A 20,849-nucleotide genomic window follows, 5' to 3' on the forward strand; every position below is an offset into this window, starting at 1 on the left:
AATTACAAGGAAGCATTTGAAATTGAGTGGTACTTCATCAGTTTCCCAAGCTTAACCTTGTGTATTCAGATCAACCAACTTAGTTTAAAAAACTTAGTTTCCAAATTCGCAATGGAAGATAGTGCATCATAGCTTTGAGATACTTGCCCTGGCAGTGTGAATGTTCAGGGATTTTTCGTCTTGTGGAATTAGTATGCCTCTCTGGCATAGCCAGTATACATATCAAGGTGGGGTTTTTTCCATTTCATGAAAAACAAATGAAAAAAAATTCAAATATGTGAACTATGAGATTAAAGAAGTAATGATTTGAAATTGAGTCCTTCTGTTTGAGCTTATTTTCTCTGTAGACCTTAAGAGTCTTTGAATGTATTTAAAGCCCATATGTATTGAGATTCTAGATTGGATTGACTTTATTTTTCAATACAGGTTCAAGTTAAAAATCAACCAAAGAGGAAGGAAGAAGAGGAAAACCGTACCTGCAGTAAGGGAAAATATAGCCATGTGAAGATGAGAAACTTTGTGAGGTTGGTCGTTTCAAGCATTCTAGTTGGAATATTCAAAATATAAATTCAACTGTTTTAAAATGTACACCCTCAAAATTTTTTTTTAAACTACGTTTATTTTAAAATAAACTTTTTTCTGTTAGTGCTAGTTTAGCTTTATTTTTGTCATTGATGTAATTCCCACTTGAAAATTTACAATAGCAAGCAGGAAGTAAGGAGCAACGTATCTCTTGCATTGAGTGAGCTCTGTGGAAGTTGCATTTTTCAAGCAATTCTGGCAAATTTCTTATTAATTTGAATTAAGATTTTATGGCTAGATCATTTTAACAATAAAAATCTTTTTCTTTGATTATTTAAACAGAGATCCCCTTTCTTGCATGTTGTCCTAAACATTGGTGATGTTCTTCTTTTACTCTAAAACATAGTTGTAGTCAAGGACTGATTTTACTCTAGTGAGTTTGAGAGGGAACTGTGGAAATACCATTCCTGTTCTGAGAACTTGTCACATTTGCTGCACTGTATAAGGGAAAGCTCAGCATTACACAGATGAATTTCACTAAATAGTGATAATCTGAAGTTAGTGTTTAATGGAATGTATGGTATGTACAGAGTTCTTGAGATTTAATTTGAAGCAGACTTCATTACAGAAAAGATAACTGGAAGTAAACTACCTTTTTTGGCTCTCATTAGAAAAGAAGATTGATCTTTGCACCCACTGTTCTGAATCACCATTGACTTTGATATTCTTCAAAATATTTATGCCAGCAGGTTATAACATCTTTCACATTTTGCTATGAAATCAAGCAAAATTAAATATTCAGATTTAATACCTATATTTACTTTTATTGTGTAAATGGATTTTCTTTTTTTCCTTCTGTAAGCTTTTTGAAGCATTGTGGCTTTTAATAACATGGAAGATGATATACATGATGCAAGTTCAGGTTTTGATAGCAGTCAGAACTTGCTTTATGTGCATTAAATAAGAATTCCTTAAAATAGGAATTTATTTTTGGGGGGTGTATACACTGTTAGCTTAAATATGCCCACAAATAACTTTTGTAATATCTTTTGTTAATCTTGCAGAAGGGCTGTATGTCCAGACAGAGGGCCATTAACAGCAAAATTAAGCGAAGTTGTGAAGAAAAAATACAGTAAGTTGGTATTTATCCTCCTCTTGCTAGAATTGATGGTTTTTATTAAGGAACTCCAGAATTTCTTTTTGTGATGAGTCAATTTAATTTTTTTTTCATTATTTACATTTGCATATGAAAACCAAATACCAAGGAATAGGAGCATGAAACTTAAGAGAACAAAATTGCAGTATGTGAGGCTATTGTTCTTATTTTGCTGGAAAGACTGCTTCTTCAATTTCAGTCACAAGTGAAATGGATTTGGTTACAGCCTCAAGTCATTTTCTGCATCACACAGTTGGTGCAAAGCTAATTACTAGCTTCTATTCACAAGAAGTTTTTTGGTGAGAGTTCAGACACAAGAAGCACTTTAGCTGTACTTTGAGGCTGCCATTTTGAGAGGCTCGTTTAATAGATATTGTTCAGTAAGTGTGTTCGTAACTTATGAAGCTAGCAAATATCTGAAGAGGTGAAAACTGATTGATACATAAAAAGCTAGTTTGAAGGTGCTTGCATTTTAATTTTACTCAGTTTGTACGTAAACACATTGAGATTACCTTTTCATTAACCTTATTGCATTAATGATTTTGACAAATGATTAAAAACTACTATGCTGAAGTTAAGATCACAGTTTTCTTCCTTATTCCACACAGATAATGTTTTGTTTGACAAACGAATCAAGAAAGCTTTGTCTGTGAAGATAAACAAGGTTGGTTCTGATAATGAAAAATTTGTGAACTTTTTTTCATTAGACTATTTTTAAATCTTCCATTCTGTTTATTTTTAAGGTTAATGTCTTCTATTTGTTAATTTTAGTGTGATCCAAACTGTATTTATTTTGTTTCTTTTTGTCCTGAAGGAAGTAATTAGAATATAGTGCTAGGTTATATGAGCTTCTCTCTCAGATTAAACTTAGTTTTGTGCTGGTAAATATTTTCAGTTAGATTGGGGTGTTAAGTTATAATATACTGTAACTACCCTGTTTTCATCTTTCTTCACCAAAAGAAGATGGTATCAGCTACGAGCTGTTAGCCAGGTACCATTATATATGAGGGATATGAAGGTTTTTGTTATTTTAATGAAAATACGTAGTTGAAATCAAGTTAAGTAATTTGTTACATGAGTAAGCCATGGACATTATAGTTTGCATCAAGTTTGCTTTGGTTTTTTTGTAATGGGATATTACTTCCAAGAATGTTTGTGTGTTCAGGTTTCTTGTTTAGTTCATAACATTTAGCCTTTAAGGCAGGCTTATAACAGACAGAATTTATAAGGAGCTCTAAAGGCTCTGTTGTTTGATTTCTGCCTTCCCTTCTTTCAAAAAATGCTCTGTATGTCTGGGACACAAGTTTGTGATCAGTGCTTTCTTATTCATAGTTGCACCTTTAAATGTATTTGCATTAAATAGTTGTAGGCCATAAATTCTGTTCTGAAGTGTGAATGTCATTGTTTTCCATCATTCTGTCTTGCCTGAAGTTTAAAAATTTGGAGGAAAAACTGTCTTCTTCAAGTCCCTGTTTTGCCTGCCTGCCTTGCCTCATGTAGTATATAGGCACATACTGCATCGTGTCTTTTCAGTAGCTGGTGGCCTGAGTTGCCACTTCTATGTGGTGCTTATACACCATAGTCCTCAGGGATATCTTTAGCTCCAGCCTTCCCCTTCTAAGTCAGATATTTACAAATTTTGGTTCTGTTACCATGTAGAGTTAAAGGTACCTTTCATTGAATTGAAGAGGTTCTGAACTGGGAGAATAGGACTTAATGGTAGATCAACCTCTGATTTGACTTCAAGGTTGGTGAATGCTTTCATATCTAGTTTCACTGATTTATTGTGCACTATTTAATAGCATTAATGTCTCAAGTGGTACCTGTTGCAAAAAAAGGTGCATATAAAAAAGTACAGCCATTAAAAACCTTTAGGAGGAGGTACAGAGCTCAGTTATCCAATAAACATTCAAAACTTTAAAGAATTTAAAAGAAAGCACTGCTTTACTAACAACCACTTGATAAAGGTATTTGTGGAATGTCTGGATACCTTTTTTAGATGGAGCGAGAAATGTTAATTTTCAAGATGGTAGTCTTTCTAAAATAAAACTTAAAACCAACAGCTTTTTAGGAGAAACTTACAATTTGCATACTGATTAAATAGGACATGTTCCCATCAAAGCCAGCTCTCTCTGCCAAAGTTTGATGGAACATGTGGATAATGACTGCATACTTGAGACATATATTTATATACATCCATTATGAAGTTTATTTTTCATCAGAGTAAATATATTCTGAAAGAAAATTATAGGAAGACTCAGTAAGATCCCATTTTAAAATACCAGTCATGGGGAATGAACAGGAATGTTTTGGTCAGATTTGAGGTGGCATTAACCCTTTAGGTGAACAGATATAAATGGCAAAAATGGGTCAGTGTAGGTAGGTCTGGTAGTCTGGGAAAAAGTGTCTGAAGGATTATTGTTCAGCTTTTTTTTCTCCTGCACCCATCCCAGTACATAGCAACAGCACCAGAGTTTACTGTACACAATGCTGAAGGCAATACGCTAGCATACAGTGGGTGGCTAGGCATTGTGAACAATTGAAATAGAAGATGGTATTTGTTGAAATATGAAGTGGATTCTGAGTATTGTGCCTTTGTGTGAGGGCCCAGTAAACAGACGCACCAGTCAATCTTCAATTTTGTTATCTTAACCTGAAACATTCGGTGAGCTGCTGTGAAGGGTTGTGTCTGTGCTGGGGCTCTACTTACTGTGGTTCATTAGGTAGCAGAAATTGGAATTGTGAAATAGTAAAGATCAGACTCATCTATTTATAATTTCTGTATGGAGCACTAAAGATTTTGCCATGGAAAGCCTGTATACAATATAAAGTTTATCTGCAAAGTGCAGGTGTTGAAAATGTAGAGACTGAATAGAGTAAATTTGCTTGCTGTAACTGCAAATCTCAGTATATAACTATGTAGCTGCTATGGTGCCTGCTTTTTGTGAGCTAAAGTCTTGCTGACATGATTTAATTTCAGTGCTTCTTCATGTATTAAATGGTAATTACTTTCTTTTGGATGTCTTTAATTCATAATTTTTTTTTTTTGTAGCCCAGAAGACAGACCTGTTGGAATGAGTGCTTCAGAACTAATTTCTTCAGCACACTTATGGCCGGTGGTAGTAATGAAGAATCCTTTTTTAGCTGTAGAAATGACTGGTTAGTATATACTAGGGCTTAATTTAAACTGATGGGTTACTGTATTGTAGATGCTATAGTTCCTTTTGCTTCTGTCTGAATATACTGCCTTGAAATATTTTGAAGACTGACTGGGTTTATATTCATTGATGAAGAGCAGTTAAAGGATAAATGCAAACATTTTTAAATCAGTATCAAGGGCACACGCTGTTCAGCATTAAAATACTTAAGTGTGTACTTTTTATTGGTTTAACAGGAGTTAATAAGCTCTATTTTTAGCTCATATTTAAACTCTTTGCTGAATGGAAGCCTTGGATGGGAAAAGGTTAATCCTGTTATTACAACAACAGTTAGCAAAACAGTAAATATGCTGTTTTGTATCAGAAACAATCTTTGTTATTGTTCCTTGACTCCCAGAGGAATACTTTAAACATACATGAAGCAATTTTGCTTAATGAGCCTAATACTTAAGAATGGGTGTAAAAAAAAATATTTTCTGGTTGAGAAGATGAAAGAAAAAGATTGGTATAGAAGAATGTTATTTGGATTATATAGCCTAATCAAAAAAATTGTTGTGTCTATATGTTTTCAGTATTTTGTAAATGAAAAAAAACTTATTGCCATGAATGCAGCAGTATGAATTTATCAAGGATGCAAAGTTTCTCCATCTTTCAACTCCCCAGAGGAAACATTTCATCTCCTATTTTCCATTCTGTCTGCCTCATTGATTTAGGACTTCTGTTATGTTTACTATGACTTTTCCCCTCTTAAGCAATAACCATGCATATTTTCAGTGTGACTGTTGAAAGTTCTAATACAGCTATAAATGAAAAAAGGTCATTGATAGCAGCAGTTATCAAAATACAGAACTGTCATAGCACAAAGTTACTTTTTTTTGTAACTTTTTGTATGAAATTTATATTTCAGTACAGAATTCACAGAAGTCAATGCAGCGATCAGACAGAAGAGACAAGAACTGGAATTGTCCTGTTCATCTGTGCTTGCTAGAGTTGAAAGGTATGTTTTGAGTTCATAGTGCAAAGGATCTTAATATAATAGCTCAAGTTTGTAATTCGATTAATTCAAATTGCTCTTTAGATAGAATATAATTTGATCATAATTAAATAACGTTTGCATTTGATTAGCTGAATTTTTGTGTTTGCTGCATGCTATTCGTATGTCAATAGATTCTTTCCTGTATATCTTACTACTTTTTTGATACTCACAACAAGCATAGGAGCTCCACTGACTTGTGCATCTTAATGTCACTTTTTCACAGAAATGCAACTTTAAATATATTTTTCTATGTGGAAGCTAGTGTTCAATGTGCTTTTTAAATTATTTCTATCATTAGAAATCAGCCTACATTTGCCTTAACATCAGTCTGATTCTGATTCCCCCTGCCCTTGTCCTCCCCTGTCATGGGTTGGTTCTAACACTGCTTTCCATAATTGCGTTTAGAAAGGGCTAAGAGGGGTTCTATCAAATGAAACAGAGAAAGTAGAATTTTTTTTTTTTCAGAGAGCAGATGTGTGTTAAAACATACCATAAGGATGTTTTCATTAATATAAAGCAGAAGCATAAAAATAACTGATATTAAAATAACACAGCAAGAAATTGATTCTGTCTGTGATCTTAAGCTCACTACACGTCTCTTTACTCTCTTTGGCATAAAACAAAGACAGAAGAGCAAGTAAAGATATTTTTAATTATGATTAACTGTTGCACCTAGGATTTAAATAATATACATTTTTGTACATGTACTTTTCCTTATGGAAAGTTTCATTCCAGTTCAGTGATAACTTAAAAATTTAGACCTGTAAATTCTGTTTTCAGCAAGGTTTGCTGAGGGAGTCTGAATAAGTATATGTTTCTTTTGTATGTTAAAAAAAAAAAGCCTTTACTTAATTTTGTGTAGACTATTTCTCTTTTTTTTTTTTTGCAGAAATGGCTATTCTGCTGAAGTACTAAATCAGTGTTCAGAATTTATTTTCTAGTAGTATAGCCTACTAATTTGGAGTAGACTGTTACAGTTCTGTTTGACTTGGAAGAAAGCCAAATTTATATTGCTTTAACATAACATACCTTGTTCAAACTGTTTTCTTAGATTAGGCCTTCATATAAGCCTGAAATTAAATAAGAGAAGGAAAGTTCTGTTCTCTGTCAGCTTTGCCTTGCTCTCCAGCTGATGGGGTTGGAAGTATCATGGTTGCCTAGTGTTTTGGCTTTGTGCATTGTTTCCTAAACTTGCTACAAACAGCTAAAATGACTGATGTTAATGCTTTTATTTTTCCAGAATTCCTTTAGTGTCTTATGGAGCTGAAGCTGAGACCTTTCTTCTCACTTCTACTATGGTGGCAGGGGCAATTCTTCCAACAAATATCAGGCCTTTGGAAAACTTTGGTAAACTTTTTTTTTGTAAGTTTTATTTATAGCTTATGTGGAGTATTGTTAAAATATGATTCTCAGAAATCAAAGCAGAGTATATAGTTACAGTCAACAGAAAAAAATCTGGTTTGATGCAGTTTGGTACTATTTCAAAACCAGCTGGTTTATTTCTGAAATTAGACTATAGAAGATGAATTCGACACCCCAAAACTGGCATAACTGTTCTTCATTTTAAGATTAATTCCATTTCTACATTCCGCACTTTCTTTCATGTTGCAACTTCTTTTCCTGTTGTTCAAGGATTAAATCTCATTTTGATACATTATGAATTGCTTGACATATTTCAGTGGTATATTGTGCAGAGTGTGAGGAACAAACTATTTCCTAACAGAGAAGAAGACTAGTCAGGAAACAGTGTAGTGTATGGATCTCCTTCAGTATGCCTGCAAGCCCTGTGGGGAAAAACTTGCAAAGGTGCTCAAGCTCAGAGTCTGTCAGGAATTTAGCAGAAGACAAAGAAATGGAAGGAATTACCTTCCTCCAATTGCTTTAACAGCCTCTCTCTCTCTCTCTCTCTCTCTCCATACTCAGCAAGAATTTAGTTTCTCTTCCAACAGGCTGCACAAGTTGAAAGAAGTGAAAACAAAGGAGTGCTGTTTTTAAGGATGGAGATAATACCTTCTTTGAATGGGGGACTTGTACTACTTTCACTTGACTAGTAGGCAAAGAGATGGGAGAGATTTGGGTCTCTTGGCTTACCAAAATTGTGAGGAAGTAAGTGAATTGCTGGAAAGAGTTAAGTACTAGAAGGATCATTATTAGAAAGATGCTTTAATCATTCATTTTCTGTATTCTTGTTAAAGGTACTTATTTCACCTCTGCTTTCCCCAGTGACAAATTGATAGGTTGCTTCCTCAGGCCTCTGATGCTTAGCAGGGCAATTTAACTGATGCTTAGCCATTTCTGCTTCTAGTAGTCATGAGTATACATGCTGGCTCATGTCTCTTGACTTCCCTTTACCTTTCTACTTACGCAGTCAGGCTTCTTTGTTAATATGCATCTGAATAATTTAAAAAATGAAAAACCAATAAGTTTTTTTTGCTCTCGTCAGAAAGACAAAGAATAGTTAAATAAGCTCCAAATTTATTTTTCAATATTAGATTATTTAGAACATGTGAGTAGTTGCTGTTGATAATATCAGCAACTGGTCTACAAATACTGATAACATTGTCAACTTCTAAGGCAGAACATGGAACTAAATCCCTTATGATATCTTTTGGGAGAGGTGGAAGATTTTGAGTTTGAGTCTTGCCAGAACAAGAGAAGGAATTTTTTTTCAGATATTTTTGTTTTAAAGATTATATTTAGAACAATATTTTCTCATTTGTTGTCTTGTTTATATAAGCGTTCTACTTTTTCTCTTAAAGGTGGGATTTTGAAATGTGAAATTATTGAGCTAACAAGACACAGCAAATACATTAATTTATTTTTGTATGTTTCCATATGTTCTTGCTACACATAAACTAAAGTGCCGATGTTTAATATAATATAATATATTATTTATACTGTGGACAAAGTGGAAGACAGTCATCGAGATTGAATCTTAAAACATTGTAGTATGTTGACACTAAAGTTTTAAGTCATCAAGTTTGACTTAAAGATTTCATACTGGTAAGAAGCATGCAGGAAGTATGACCCAGAGTCTTCAAATCCTTGTGAAACTAGGGATTGTTGGATATAAAGATGTCCCTTGAGGATTTTGGTCACATTCTGTTGAGTGAGCATTTCTTCCCCGTTCAGTTTTTATATAGCAGCTGAGGAAAAGGCAGACATGCACCAAAAAAGGTAAAGACAAAAGCAAGGAGAAACCTAACCTGAATACGTTAAGAGATGCATGGCAAATATATATATAGGAGAGTGGAGCAAGGCCTTCTCTTACAGGAAGTATGAGAGATGAAGGAAAAGGCAGAAGATGCAGGAAACAGAGGGGACACCGGGACTTTCTCCAAAGTTGGAGAACAGGAGAAAAATTAAGAAAATGCTGAAAATACACACATAGGGAAAAAAAAAGGCAAACTGGATCTTGTGACTTTTTTTTCTAAATTGTGCCTGAAAGATGGTTGCATAAGCATTTTTTAAATTTTATTTTTACACATCCCCCCATATCTTTGTCACACCTAAAGTGTACAGTTTTGCATCAGAGTAGTAGTTGACAGTTGCTTCCATAGTTGTTCAAGGAGGCATGCAAATACAGTGATGGTCATGTAACTGTGTTGTCTGAGTCTTCCGTGTAGATGCTGCAGTTTTTTAGATTCTCTTACCATTAAATGGTCTTTTTACTAATTTGACCTGCTTTAATGAGTCTACAAATACTGTTCTGATTTAGGCTGGCATTATGCAGTTCTTCTGTGTGATTAAGATATTTTTAAATAAAGATTCAGTGAATTGAGATGCCTTGTACTCGGTTAACACTCATGAAGCTTGTCCATTAAAATTTTACATCTAGTAAGGAATGCTAACAACTAGTAAGGAGTGCCAAAAAGAGGCTTGTGTTTCACAAGTAGACTTTGAAGGTGCCACATAAATAACTTGCCTTTTAATTCTGTCAGGATTCACACAATCTATTTGTATTCTGAATTTTTGTTATTGCAGGGTGATTTCTTCCCCATTTAAGAAAATGATCACAGATGTTGTATATCATTAGAAATTTTTAGTATCTGACTTGTTTTCCTGGCTATTGTAATAGATTTGAATATGTAGTTAGTCTGAGACAGCCATGTGTGCCTGAATAACTGCTGGTTAACCCCTGTGAAGTCAATTCCTAACAAAATTACTGGGGAGACTGTTACAGTAGATACCTCAAATAGGGCTAGTCACCTAAAACTCCTTTGGAAGTTCTTTATACTACGCACATGGTTTTCTTTTAAATACAATCAATACCATTGGTTTTCATTATCTTAAGTAATAATTTGATCAGTGGACATCCAAAAACCAAAACTAGATTGGGTTGGTTATTTTTTTTAATGTTTAGTGAAATTATTGTGTTTACAAGGGAAGTCAGAGGACATTATTATAATCCTGTGCTCTGCTCTAGCCTTTTAAAAGCTATTGAGGTGCTTGTGGAGTTACTGCTCTAAGGTTTTCAGATAATAAGTTTACGTTTAATAGACAATTATATGTTTTTGATTCTGCTAACAAAGTAGTAAGCAGTAGAAAGAAGATTTTGTCCTGTTACATACTTGTCTTATTCCTATCTGATTTTTATATAATCTGTTCAAGAATACATTTAACAAACATGTAGTGCAGTAAAAGCGTGGGAAATAATGTTATACAGAGAGTTAGAATCAAGAGTCAAAGTGTGATGTAATAAAGTCATTGCAAAATCCATAGAAATTAATCTTTCTAAGCAAGTTTCTGCTTTTTTGTGAAAATGAAGCTGTAAAGAGTTAAACACCAGATTCGTGATGCTTTCTAAAGTCTACACAAAGTATGAAACATATTAATGGACAGACATCTCAAGAAATTATCTCTGAAGCACTAAATTCAAGTATATTTGCTTATCACTAATTGTTAATTCCTGAGGTGCCCCTCATAAGCTTTTTTAGGTGTCAAGAGTTCCCTTTGTAGGGAAGCCAAGGGCTATATTCACTGGAAAGACATATGTCAAATGTGAATAGTGAGTAATAAATTAATACAGTATCTGTAGAAGAGCCTCTGTGCTGCTGTGTGCAGCTTAAGGTCATTCCTCTTACAGCTTTATGTTTTTTGATGCACCCTAGGCTGCCCCAAAACTTGCACTCCTTATTCAGTTTGTTAGGTGCTGCAGACATCCTGGGTACCTTGTGGCAGAGCTCAAGTCCAGTTTGCTGTGGAGCATGCAGGGTCTGTCTTATAACTGGTGAATGAGTTTGCACTGTCTGAAATTAAATTTTGTAGAGAGGTATGCTTTTATTGCTGCTTCTGTTCAACTGCTTCCCACATGGTCATCCACTGATGGCCATTTAAATTGTAACTTTCTGTAGTATTGATCTTTGTTTCCATAGTATTGAGGCTTCACTGCCAACAGGCCTGCATTTTGGAATGACGGAAACTGCTATATGCTCACAATGTTGTGTGGTTAATTCCTTACTTTTCTCAACAGCTTAAATACTGACTGTCTTTGAACAACAATATCAATAGCGGTTTCATTGTGAAGGCCATTACTGTCCCTGTAGCTGTGCTGGCACTTCTAAAATGTGTTTGAATGTCTAACGTGTCTCTTTGTTAGTTTGATTCTGTTCTTTAAAGTCTGCACTGAAAAAAAAGTCATGGCAACATTTCATACTAAATCTTACATTGTATTATTTGAGGATATCTGTTAAACCAGAGAAGGGTTAGGGTTAGGTTTATGTTCTTAACTGTGTTTGGATAAATGGTTATGATCAAACTTGAATGTATTCTGCTTTTGTCAGAAACTTTAGGCAAAGGATATGCTGTCGCATGTACGCAAGAAGGAGAAGAGAAAAAGCAAGCTTCGGGTTCATCTGGAACTAGAGGAACTAGAAGGAAATCAGTTAACACTACTCCTAGAAGAAGGTCTACACGGAACAGCAAAAATGAGACTCTTGGTCAATCTCGGAGCTCACCTCGGACAAGCAGTTCTGCGTGTGGTGCCTCTGATAGCAATAACCCATCTCTCAATAAATCTCCTCCAGGATCAGAGAATGCTCCTCCGAAACGGAAGTCTAAAAGAACAGTTAAACAACAAACACCTGTGGTTAAAAAGAAACTGAGAAGTTCTGCGTGTTCTGAAAAATTGCCCAGTGATTCAGTGGAAGATGATGACATTGCTGAGTCTGAAGCAGTTGTAACATTAGATAAAGACCAGCAGTCAGATAATGAAAGCAATAACACAAGCCTTCTACAGAAAAATAAGGCAGAAACAGAATCTGCTAATGGATTGGAGAGCTGTAGTGAACATGCAGGGACTGGAGAAACTACAGGAGAATGTGACAAAGATGAAGATACTTTAGGCAACATGGATGTAAGTTTTTCTGTCCAAGAACCTCCAGTGCTAACTTCAGAGGGCGAAAGTCAGAAATTTGAAGTAAAAGTTGTTACTGAAAAAAATGGAGATCATAAGAATCAGGACGTCTGTGAAAATACTTTTGGACAAATGGAAACAGTAGCCAGTCACAGAGATGAAGTATGTGACCATGCAGCTTTTTCAAAAGTAGATCAGACATTGTGTAATCCTCAAAATGAATTGATGGAGAACATAGAAACTCCAACAAAAATTGATCAACCCATAGCTAGTCCAGAAAATGAATTGTTGGAATATCCAGAACCGTTGGGAAAAGATCAGCCATTAAAGAGCCCCAGAAGCAAATTATCTGAGCATCCAGAAGCCACAGAAATAGATTATTCTGAGGCTGAAGAGAAAACAGTAGAAGACTGTGCAAGTACAAATATTCAGAACTTAAAAACTGTTAAAGACGAAGAACCAGATACATTAATACACAATATTTCCACAGACAGTACATCAGAACAATCCTTAAAAGAGAAGACCATGCCAGAAAGTGAAGAGGGTAGAACTTCAGAGTCGCCTCAGGTAAATGCTGAACATAAACGTTTTGGTGAAGATAACAATGAAATGATACCAATGGATTGTGACTCATTTTGCAGTGACCAGAATGAACCTCAGATTGAGCAGTTACCACCAGGTGAAAATATAGAGCAAGGAGAAGTGAACTCCTTACAGTGTGATACGGGAAACTGTACATCAGTTTCAGGACTTTCTGATGAAAAAGGTGAAACTATTCCTCAAGAAAAGGAGTGCCAGTCCGAACTCAAAAAAGATAAAAAGCCTCGAACTAGAAGGTCTAGGTTTCACTCTCCATCAACAACTTGGTCTCCTTCTAGAAGAGAGGGCAGGAAATCTCAATCACCATCCCCTAAAAGGGAGATGACGAGAGATAGGAGCTCACGATCACCCAAGAAGGAAACTGCGAGGGAGGGAAGGAGATCTGTATCTCGTTCTCCGAAGAGAGAGACACTTAAAGATGAGAAAAAAACACCACCTCGATCTCCCAAAAGGGAATCTGTCAGGGAAAGCAGAAGATCGTCTTCTCGATCAAGAACTAAGGATTCATCTCCAAGGCAAAAATCTAGATCTCGAAGCAGTGATAGAGATAGTCAAAGAAGAGATCGTGACAGAGAAAGAAGTAGGAGGTGGTCTAGGTCACGGTCACGATCTAGGTCAAGGTCACGATCTAGGACAAGAAATAAAAGTTCTTCATTCTCTAGAAATGAGAGGGACAGTCATTCACCTCGATGGAAAGAGAGATGGGCAAATGACAGCTGGAGGAGTCCCAGAGGAAATGATCGATACAGAAGAAGTGATCAAGAAAAACAGAATGAAAGTCTTAAAAAAGAAAAGGACAGTACAGAAAAAAACAGTGGTGATCAGTGTTCTTCAGATAAGCGAAGGAATGATTGTCCAGACTGGGTAATGGAAAGGATAAACTCTGTTCCTGAAGCCAGGAACAGAGAGAGAGATAAACCACATTGGGAAGATGGCAGGCATGATAGTACAGGACACTCTTGGAATAAAAACTTTGGCTCAGGTTGGATTCCGAATCGAGGAAGAGGTCAACGTGTCCGAGGTGGGCGTGGAAGAGGTGGTTTCATGTATGGAGACCAGAGTGAAAATCACTGGCAAAGTAGAAAACCTCTCTCAGGGAACTCAAATAGTTCTGGGAATGAAACTTCAAGGTTCTCAGAACATCAGCCATACAAGCGTAAGAATGAACAAGATTATTCTTTTGATACACCTGCTGACAGATCTGGGTGGACATCTGCATCCAGCTGGGCTGTAAGAAAGACTTTACCTGCTGATGTGCAGAATTATTATTCAAGAAGAGGACGCAATTCATCAAGCCCCCAGTCTGGATGGGGAATGAGACAAGAAGAGGAGACACCTGAAGAAGGTATTCATAGTTTCAAAACATAAAATCTTAGTCACAGCTGCAGTAGCCAAGTAAAGTCCTAGTCGCATTGACCTATCTCGAGTTGATTAGTTCTTCAAAATAATTCAAGGTGAACCTCTAGTCTTTTTTGCAATATGGAGGTTTGTAGGTATGGAGTTTGGGGATTTCTTGCTTTATGATGGTTTTTTGATTTTTCTTAAAGTTAGACGGAATTTAAGGAGTACACATCTGAAGAGTGCTACTTAAGTAAATTGATTTGTTTGAAGAGAAAGCATCTCCTCCTCATGGTAACTTTTAGCATTTGCATGCCTTTTAAAGAGAATATTTTTTTTCAAGGAGATTTGCATTTGCCTGTGCAGACCCACAGTAGATTCTAGAGATAACAAATCCTCATGTTGATGTTTATCTTGCTTCAGAATAAACATTTTCTTCTTTATGTGCTTAAAAAATCCAGGGAGATTTATAAATGCAATGGTATTTTTACTGTACTTCAGCATCAAAATTCCTCTAAAGCCTCCATAGAAGTCTAGTGTTCCGGAGTATTTTATATCTAAAAGGTAACTGCCCTGACAGAAATAAAACTTTTTGGTAGAACTGAGGATGAGGTTGATTCTGAATAGGTAAGTCATCCACAGATTATTAATGCTCGGAAGTAAAAGACAGATGTGAATTTTATTTTAAAACTGTAAAATCCAGTTCTGAAGAAACCACACTTGCACTTTCCCGCTGTCTCCTTGTTTTGTCTTAAAACTCATTTTTAATCCATTTTCATCTTATATGCCAGCAGTTTTCTCCTTTGTTTCAGAGACAACTGCATCAGTGGCTTCTTAGTTTTGAGGCAACTTTGTCAACCTTTGGTCTGCTACAGGCAAAATTTATCAAACCTTTAATTAAAAGTATTGTGTGATTTGCAGCCTTTTTTTTCCACATAGTTCAGGAACAATCACACTACTGTATTCACTTTTGGAATGTGAATTCATCTGAGAATAGTACAGTAATCTCTCAAAACTGGATGAAGCAGGCTAGGTTGGCATCATGAGATGGTCCTGGGCAAAATGGGCCTGGACAACATGCTTTTGCTGACCCTGCTTGAGCAGGGCAGGTTGGACTGGATGATCTCAATAGGTGCCTTCCAACCTCAGTGATTGTGTCGTCCTGTGATCTTTAAAAAAAGGTGATTTGGGGTGAGGCATAAGGGTTTAAATCCCAATCCCTGAATTAGGTGACAGGGCTCCTCAAGGAGGGGATTCTAAGGCAAGAACATACATCAGCCATTTCTCAGAACTAATTTCTTGGCTTTTGGAAGGCTTGCTGCTTGTATCTAGACTTTAATTTTTTGGTTTTTGTTGAAGATAGAGTAATTTTTTCAAGAAGTGCCTATGCTTTACCTTTTGTACCATTACAGGGTTTTTTAACAACTCCTTACGAATAGTAACATCTTTCTTTGAAATTGATTGAAGATGATTTATTAACCAGTAAGGAGAAAAAAAAAAAATCAGAGTATTTCTGTAGTTACCAGAAATGGCGACAGTGAGTGTGTGTGAATCAGGCAACACAGAGCAGACCCTTGCACATGTGATAACGTATGACTATGTTTCTGCAGTTGCAGAAGCCAGATAAGTTACGTTGTCTTCCTGCTCTTTGGGAGAGAATTGCTGTTTCATTGCGATTATATAATTTATTAGCTGTGCTGCGGGAACAAGTAAAGAGAAATTCAAAATGCAGGCTTCCATAGTCACCTGAACTTTTTAAACTCAGAAACTAGCATTTGGCTCTGTGGCATGTCTGGTGATGACAGCTGCATAATAATGTAATGCAGTATCTTTAAAATGTTCAGATGATAGGAAGCCTTTTGATACTTCATAGTTCCTGAAGAGTTTAGACACCTGGCTCCACTTTTGCTTTATAAAGTACAGATTTTTCTACTTCATATATTCTCTGTTTCTTCTTTTGATAGATCCAAACCTCAAAGATCAAGGCAACCAGCAAAGTGATGGTTCTCAGTTACCAATAAATATGATGCAGCAACAAATAAATGTAATGCCACAAGTGAATGCACAGCACCAACCTATGAATATCTTTCCATATCCAGTGGGTGTCCATCCTCCCATGATGAATATGCAACGAAGTCCTTTCAACATCCACCCTCCAATGCCCATCCATCTCCCTACTGGAGTGCCTCTCATACAGGTAGCTGCTCCCACAAATTTGTCTCAGGGATTACCTCCGCCTCCACCTCCACCCCCACCATCTCAACAAGTCAACTACATTGCCTCACAGCAAGATGGAAAACAATTGCAGGTATGCTTTATCAGAAGCCGTGGCAAGAGCAGTGTTGAAGTAACATCAGTTAAGGGTTTCTTATATTGAATACCATAGTCTTGATAAATTTATACTTGCAGTTTCTTTCTTTCTTGCCTGTCTTCCACCCCATACCAAATTTAAAGTGGAAATACCCATGAGGATATGGGTTGTTTGGGGGCTATAGCCTTTAAATAATGATGCACAACACCATAACTGGGTTTTTTGTGGTAATGAGGTTTTCCAACTGGTAATGAAACACTGAAAAATTTCATCATTGTTGTCCATTACCTTTTTCTTCTTTGAAGTGCCCTGTTTCCAAAACTAAGCTTTCCCCTTCAAAATCTGATTTTTAAGCTTTAGGAAGTGCTTGAATCCCCTCTCAGCAGTGTGTAGGAAGTGACCTCAACCTCCTTGCTACAGTTCTCATCCCATGGGGTGCATCAGCAGATGAAAGTTATCAAATGTACTGCATGGCACCCATTTGTTCCGCACTTCCATTCTCCAGCTGTCACTATCTCAGCGGCTTCCCCACACACACATTTTCTATTCTGTTTAGTCTTATGAGATTTTTTTGTTAATAATTTCCAAGCTTTCTTTGGTATGTTTTACTTCCCTGTTCTTGCCTGATTCTCCTGTTTTTGCATGCCCTGTTTGAGACCTAACTCCCACTTCGTTTCGCCAGTTTCAAAAAGACTGTCTTGCTTGGGGAGGTCAGACCATTTTTTTTGTGTCTTTCAAGATATCTTGAAACAACCTTTGTGTATGTGAGCTCCTCCTGTACCCAGCTGTTTATATCAAGAGCTTTTTATATCAGGGAAAGGAATATGAACAACTTCCAGGAGAATGCATTGCCCTGCAAGGAGATGTAATGGTGCATCTTTGATGTATAAAGGGCTCTTCAGGGTTTCACTGAGGTTTGTGCTTTTCTTTTGTTGCAGGCTGCCTGCTCTAACCTAAAATGCTTTCCCCTGCATTCCAGGTTGAAAAACTGATGTTCTAGAACAATGATTTCCAGCCCTCTATTTTCATGTATCATCTCTAAAGATTTGAAGCAAACTGATTAAATGGCCTGCATTCTTTTCACTTTCAACTGCTGTTATCCATTCATATTCATTAACTTAGCACAAAAGGAGTTAAGTACTGTGGGAAATACTGAGTGGGGTTACAGGCCATATGAAATACTTTAATACACTGCAAGGTAAAACAGTAAGGTACTATTGGAGCTAAAATGCAGGTAGATGGCAGGTAGTGTTAACTTGATTAATGCCTGCTGTCTGAAATTAAAATATTTTCACAATTGGAATTTCTGTGGGTTTAACCTCCAAAAATGTAACCAGTCAGAACATAGGCTAGAAACCTCTGTGAAATATAGTATCTAGTGCAGCAATGAATACTTTTCTATAAAGATTGTGTATTACTCCAAAATACAGTTATTTGCTAGCAACAGATATAATGGGTTTCAGTCTTACCTCCTTTTGTGGAATGGTGTCCATGAACCTGAATCCTCTTGGGAGCTGCTGCTGCTTTTTCTTTGAGCTTGCATTAAGCAAGTCCCTGGTGGTAGCACAATACAAACTACTGAATAGTGTGGGGACTCCACCTGTCCTTGTTGAAAGGAGGATAAGGAGAGCTCACTAGCAAGCGTTAGCATACTGATTATAACAGATCAATATCTGTGTCCTTTCCAAGGTGCTCAAATTCCTGTTTCATTATTTTCCTTCTGAATACAGACGTGAAAAAAGTAATGGTGATTACCTGCAAAAAGTAGCGTTTAGGGTAGCCTTGCAGAAGCATGCCGGGAGGATGCATTCTTGGCTTTTGCTAAAAATGACCTCTATCTGAGGTCTGAGAGCTGATTAATTTCTCAATTCCAAAGTGTTGACAGTGCCTGTGGTCTTTTGCTGATGTTTGGAAATGTACAGAAAATGGCTTTTCCTGAAGAATGGATCCTGGTGTTTCAACCAGCGTTTCACCTCTAGCCTGACTAGACTTGTTAGGTGTGTTTGCATTTGAAATTCATTCACAAGTACAAGCTCATAACAAACATGAAAGTAAATGTTTTCAAAGTTGTGATGCAGCAATTGCAAGTGGTGTTTAAGGTGATTTTTTAGGTGCTGATTTTTTAAAAAATGTTGATAACAGGGCTTCCTATACGGTTCTGCAGTCATAAGGTTCCTTCCCCTTGTGCTAACACCCTCCGTGCCTGTTTGCAGGGTACTTTGCTTCATCACTGGGATCAGAGCAAGAATGTAGCAACCACAGTGGTGACACGGAGGATGTTTTACTTCTCGAGCTTTGGGTTTTTTTCCCTTTGAGTAGGTCTGATATAATGTCTGTACCCTTCCATAATAATGGACAGTGTGGAAATTAGCTAATGAACCAAAGCATGTAGTATTGATGCTCTTCCTATAGCTGCAGAGACTTCTAGAAAGGCACATTGTCATCATAAATGGTAATGTATTAACTACTGATAACTTTTTAAAACAGGGTATTCCAAATGCTGCTCATGTAAGTAATAACATGAGTGCTCCAGCCTTGCCTGCTCCGACAGCAGTCCTGGGAAATGTGGGAGCAGTTCAGGGACCAAGTTCGGGTAATGCAACATCGTCAAGTCACATCAAGAGCTCTAATGCAGCTGTAAAATTGGGAGAAAACAAAGCAAGTGTGACAGTGGAAGCTAGTGCAGATAGCTCGAAGAAGGACCAGGCAAGTTCAAAGTTCAGAATCTACTTATATATACCATTTTATATATTTCTATATAAGATATATATACAAACTGTATATATTATGTATATATAAATTTTGATATACTAAAAAATATCAAACTATGACAATACCCCTCCTGTGTCATATACTTGATACCATCATATATATTATATTTCTGAGGCAGCTGTAGGACATAAACTAGCAAGCTGACTCTTTTTAATGTATGTAGTCTTCTTTAAAGCAGCACTGTTACGAATATTACTTTAATTGCTGTGAAACAGCACTCTGTCCCACCCAGACAGCTCTCATAAGAGCTAAAATGTTAGTGAGGGGACCGTGGTTTTCTAGTCTTCTGTAGTAATTTTTTTCTAAAAAGTTTTTACTTTATGATTGATAAAAAGATACATATGCTGTCAGTGAAAAATAACACTCAAGTTTGTTTTTTCATCAGAAATTGTTAATTCAAGAAAAAGCGGCACAAGAGGTCAAACTAGCTATTAAACCTTTCTACCAAAATAAAGACATCACTAAGGAAGAATATAAAGAAATTGTACGGAAAGCTGTAGATAAAGTAAGTAGATCTAGTAATCTGAAATGGATACGTTTCAATTGAGATAGAGATTGGGGTGGATTTCTTAATCTAATGAGAACAACTGGTAGTTGCTGGGAGGGGGAACAGGGAAAGCAAAAATACCTTCATCTTTCTCCATCCACGAGAGATTTCTTAGCTCCTCAGAACGTAACTCATTTATTGTGTAAAAGAGTTGAATGGGAATTTAGAAGTATTTGGAAAGCAACTGGGAAGTATTAGGAGTTTCCAAAGTTGTTCTGCTGGAGATGGAAAAAACTGAGGCATTGGGAAAAATATTAAATTATGTGGAACAGTGACAAATCAACAGAAATGTTTTAAATTTTTTTTTTTTCTTTAAAACTGTTGTAGGTTTGTCATAGCAAGAGTGGAGAAGTTAATTCTGCAAAAGTGGCAAATCTAGTGAAAGCGTATGTAGACAAATACAAACATTCACGGAAGAAAAATCCTGAAGAGGCAGTCTCTTGTGAAAGGAAATAGAACATGTTTTCAGTTTTTAATTTTATTCTATCTGTAAAGTGCAATTTCAACATGAACTGTTAACTGAAAATTGTACATGACTGATTTGAATCTGGTTTTGATAAAATTATTTTTCAATGTAGTATATAATGTTTTGTTCTAAAGAAATACAGATCTACAGGGCAACTTCTTTATTCCTTTTTAAAAGCAGATGTCTAAAAAAATAAAGGTGTAAAGAAGAATCATTAGGAATGTACGATTGTGTGGATACTTAGATGTACAGCATTTTGACTTGAATAACAGAGTGCATTAAATTAGAAACTTCTGAGTCCATTGGTTTTGGAACAGGTATGTACAGTACATGTAATCGGTCAGATTAAAGTAAAATTTTTCTTTTGATTTCTCCCTTATTATAGCAAAGATAAAATAACGTATTGCCTTGACAAATATTTCTAGTGTTAACTGGACAGGCTGAATGCAGGGGTCACAATGTGTATATAAAAAAGCATATGGAGTTGTCTGAACAGAAGAACTGTTTAGATTTTAAAAAGAAAAACCATAAACAGTAAAATGCAGTGCCCAGAACCATAGGCACTGCACATCTGTTGTAACACCAAAT

General features: G+C 36.2%; 1 protein-coding gene across 1 annotated transcript in view; it reads left to right on the forward strand.

Moving 5' to 3' along the window:
* The window catches only part of SCAF11 (SR-related CTD-associated factor 11), a 31,746-nt gene extending 11,495 nt beyond the window's left edge, over positions 1-20,251 (forward strand). The window contains exons 4-14 of the mRNA XM_010085247.1: positions 427-524; positions 1,587-1,654; positions 2,287-2,342; positions 4,731-4,837; positions 5,744-5,833; positions 7,113-7,219; positions 11,656-14,172; positions 16,130-16,473; positions 18,964-19,134; positions 19,634-19,753; positions 20,123-20,251. Of these exons, the coding sequence (XP_010083549.1) occupies positions 427-524; positions 1,587-1,654; positions 2,287-2,342; positions 4,731-4,837; positions 5,744-5,833; positions 7,113-7,219; positions 11,656-14,172; positions 16,130-16,473; positions 18,964-19,134; positions 19,634-19,753; positions 20,123-20,251 (3,807 nt within the window). The remainder of the gene's footprint in view (positions 1-426; positions 525-1,586; positions 1,655-2,286; positions 2,343-4,730; positions 4,838-5,743; positions 5,834-7,112; positions 7,220-11,655; positions 14,173-16,129; positions 16,474-18,963; positions 19,135-19,633; positions 19,754-20,122) is intronic.
* The last annotated feature ends 598 nt before the right edge of the window (positions 20,252-20,849 follow it).

This window comes from Pterocles gutturalis, unplaced genomic scaffold, assembly GCF_000699245.1.
Source record: "Pterocles gutturalis isolate BGI_N339 unplaced genomic scaffold, ASM69924v1 scaffold44915, whole genome shotgun sequence".
Lineage (NCBI taxonomy): Eukaryota > Metazoa > Chordata > Aves > Pterocliformes > Pteroclidae > Pterocles > Pterocles gutturalis.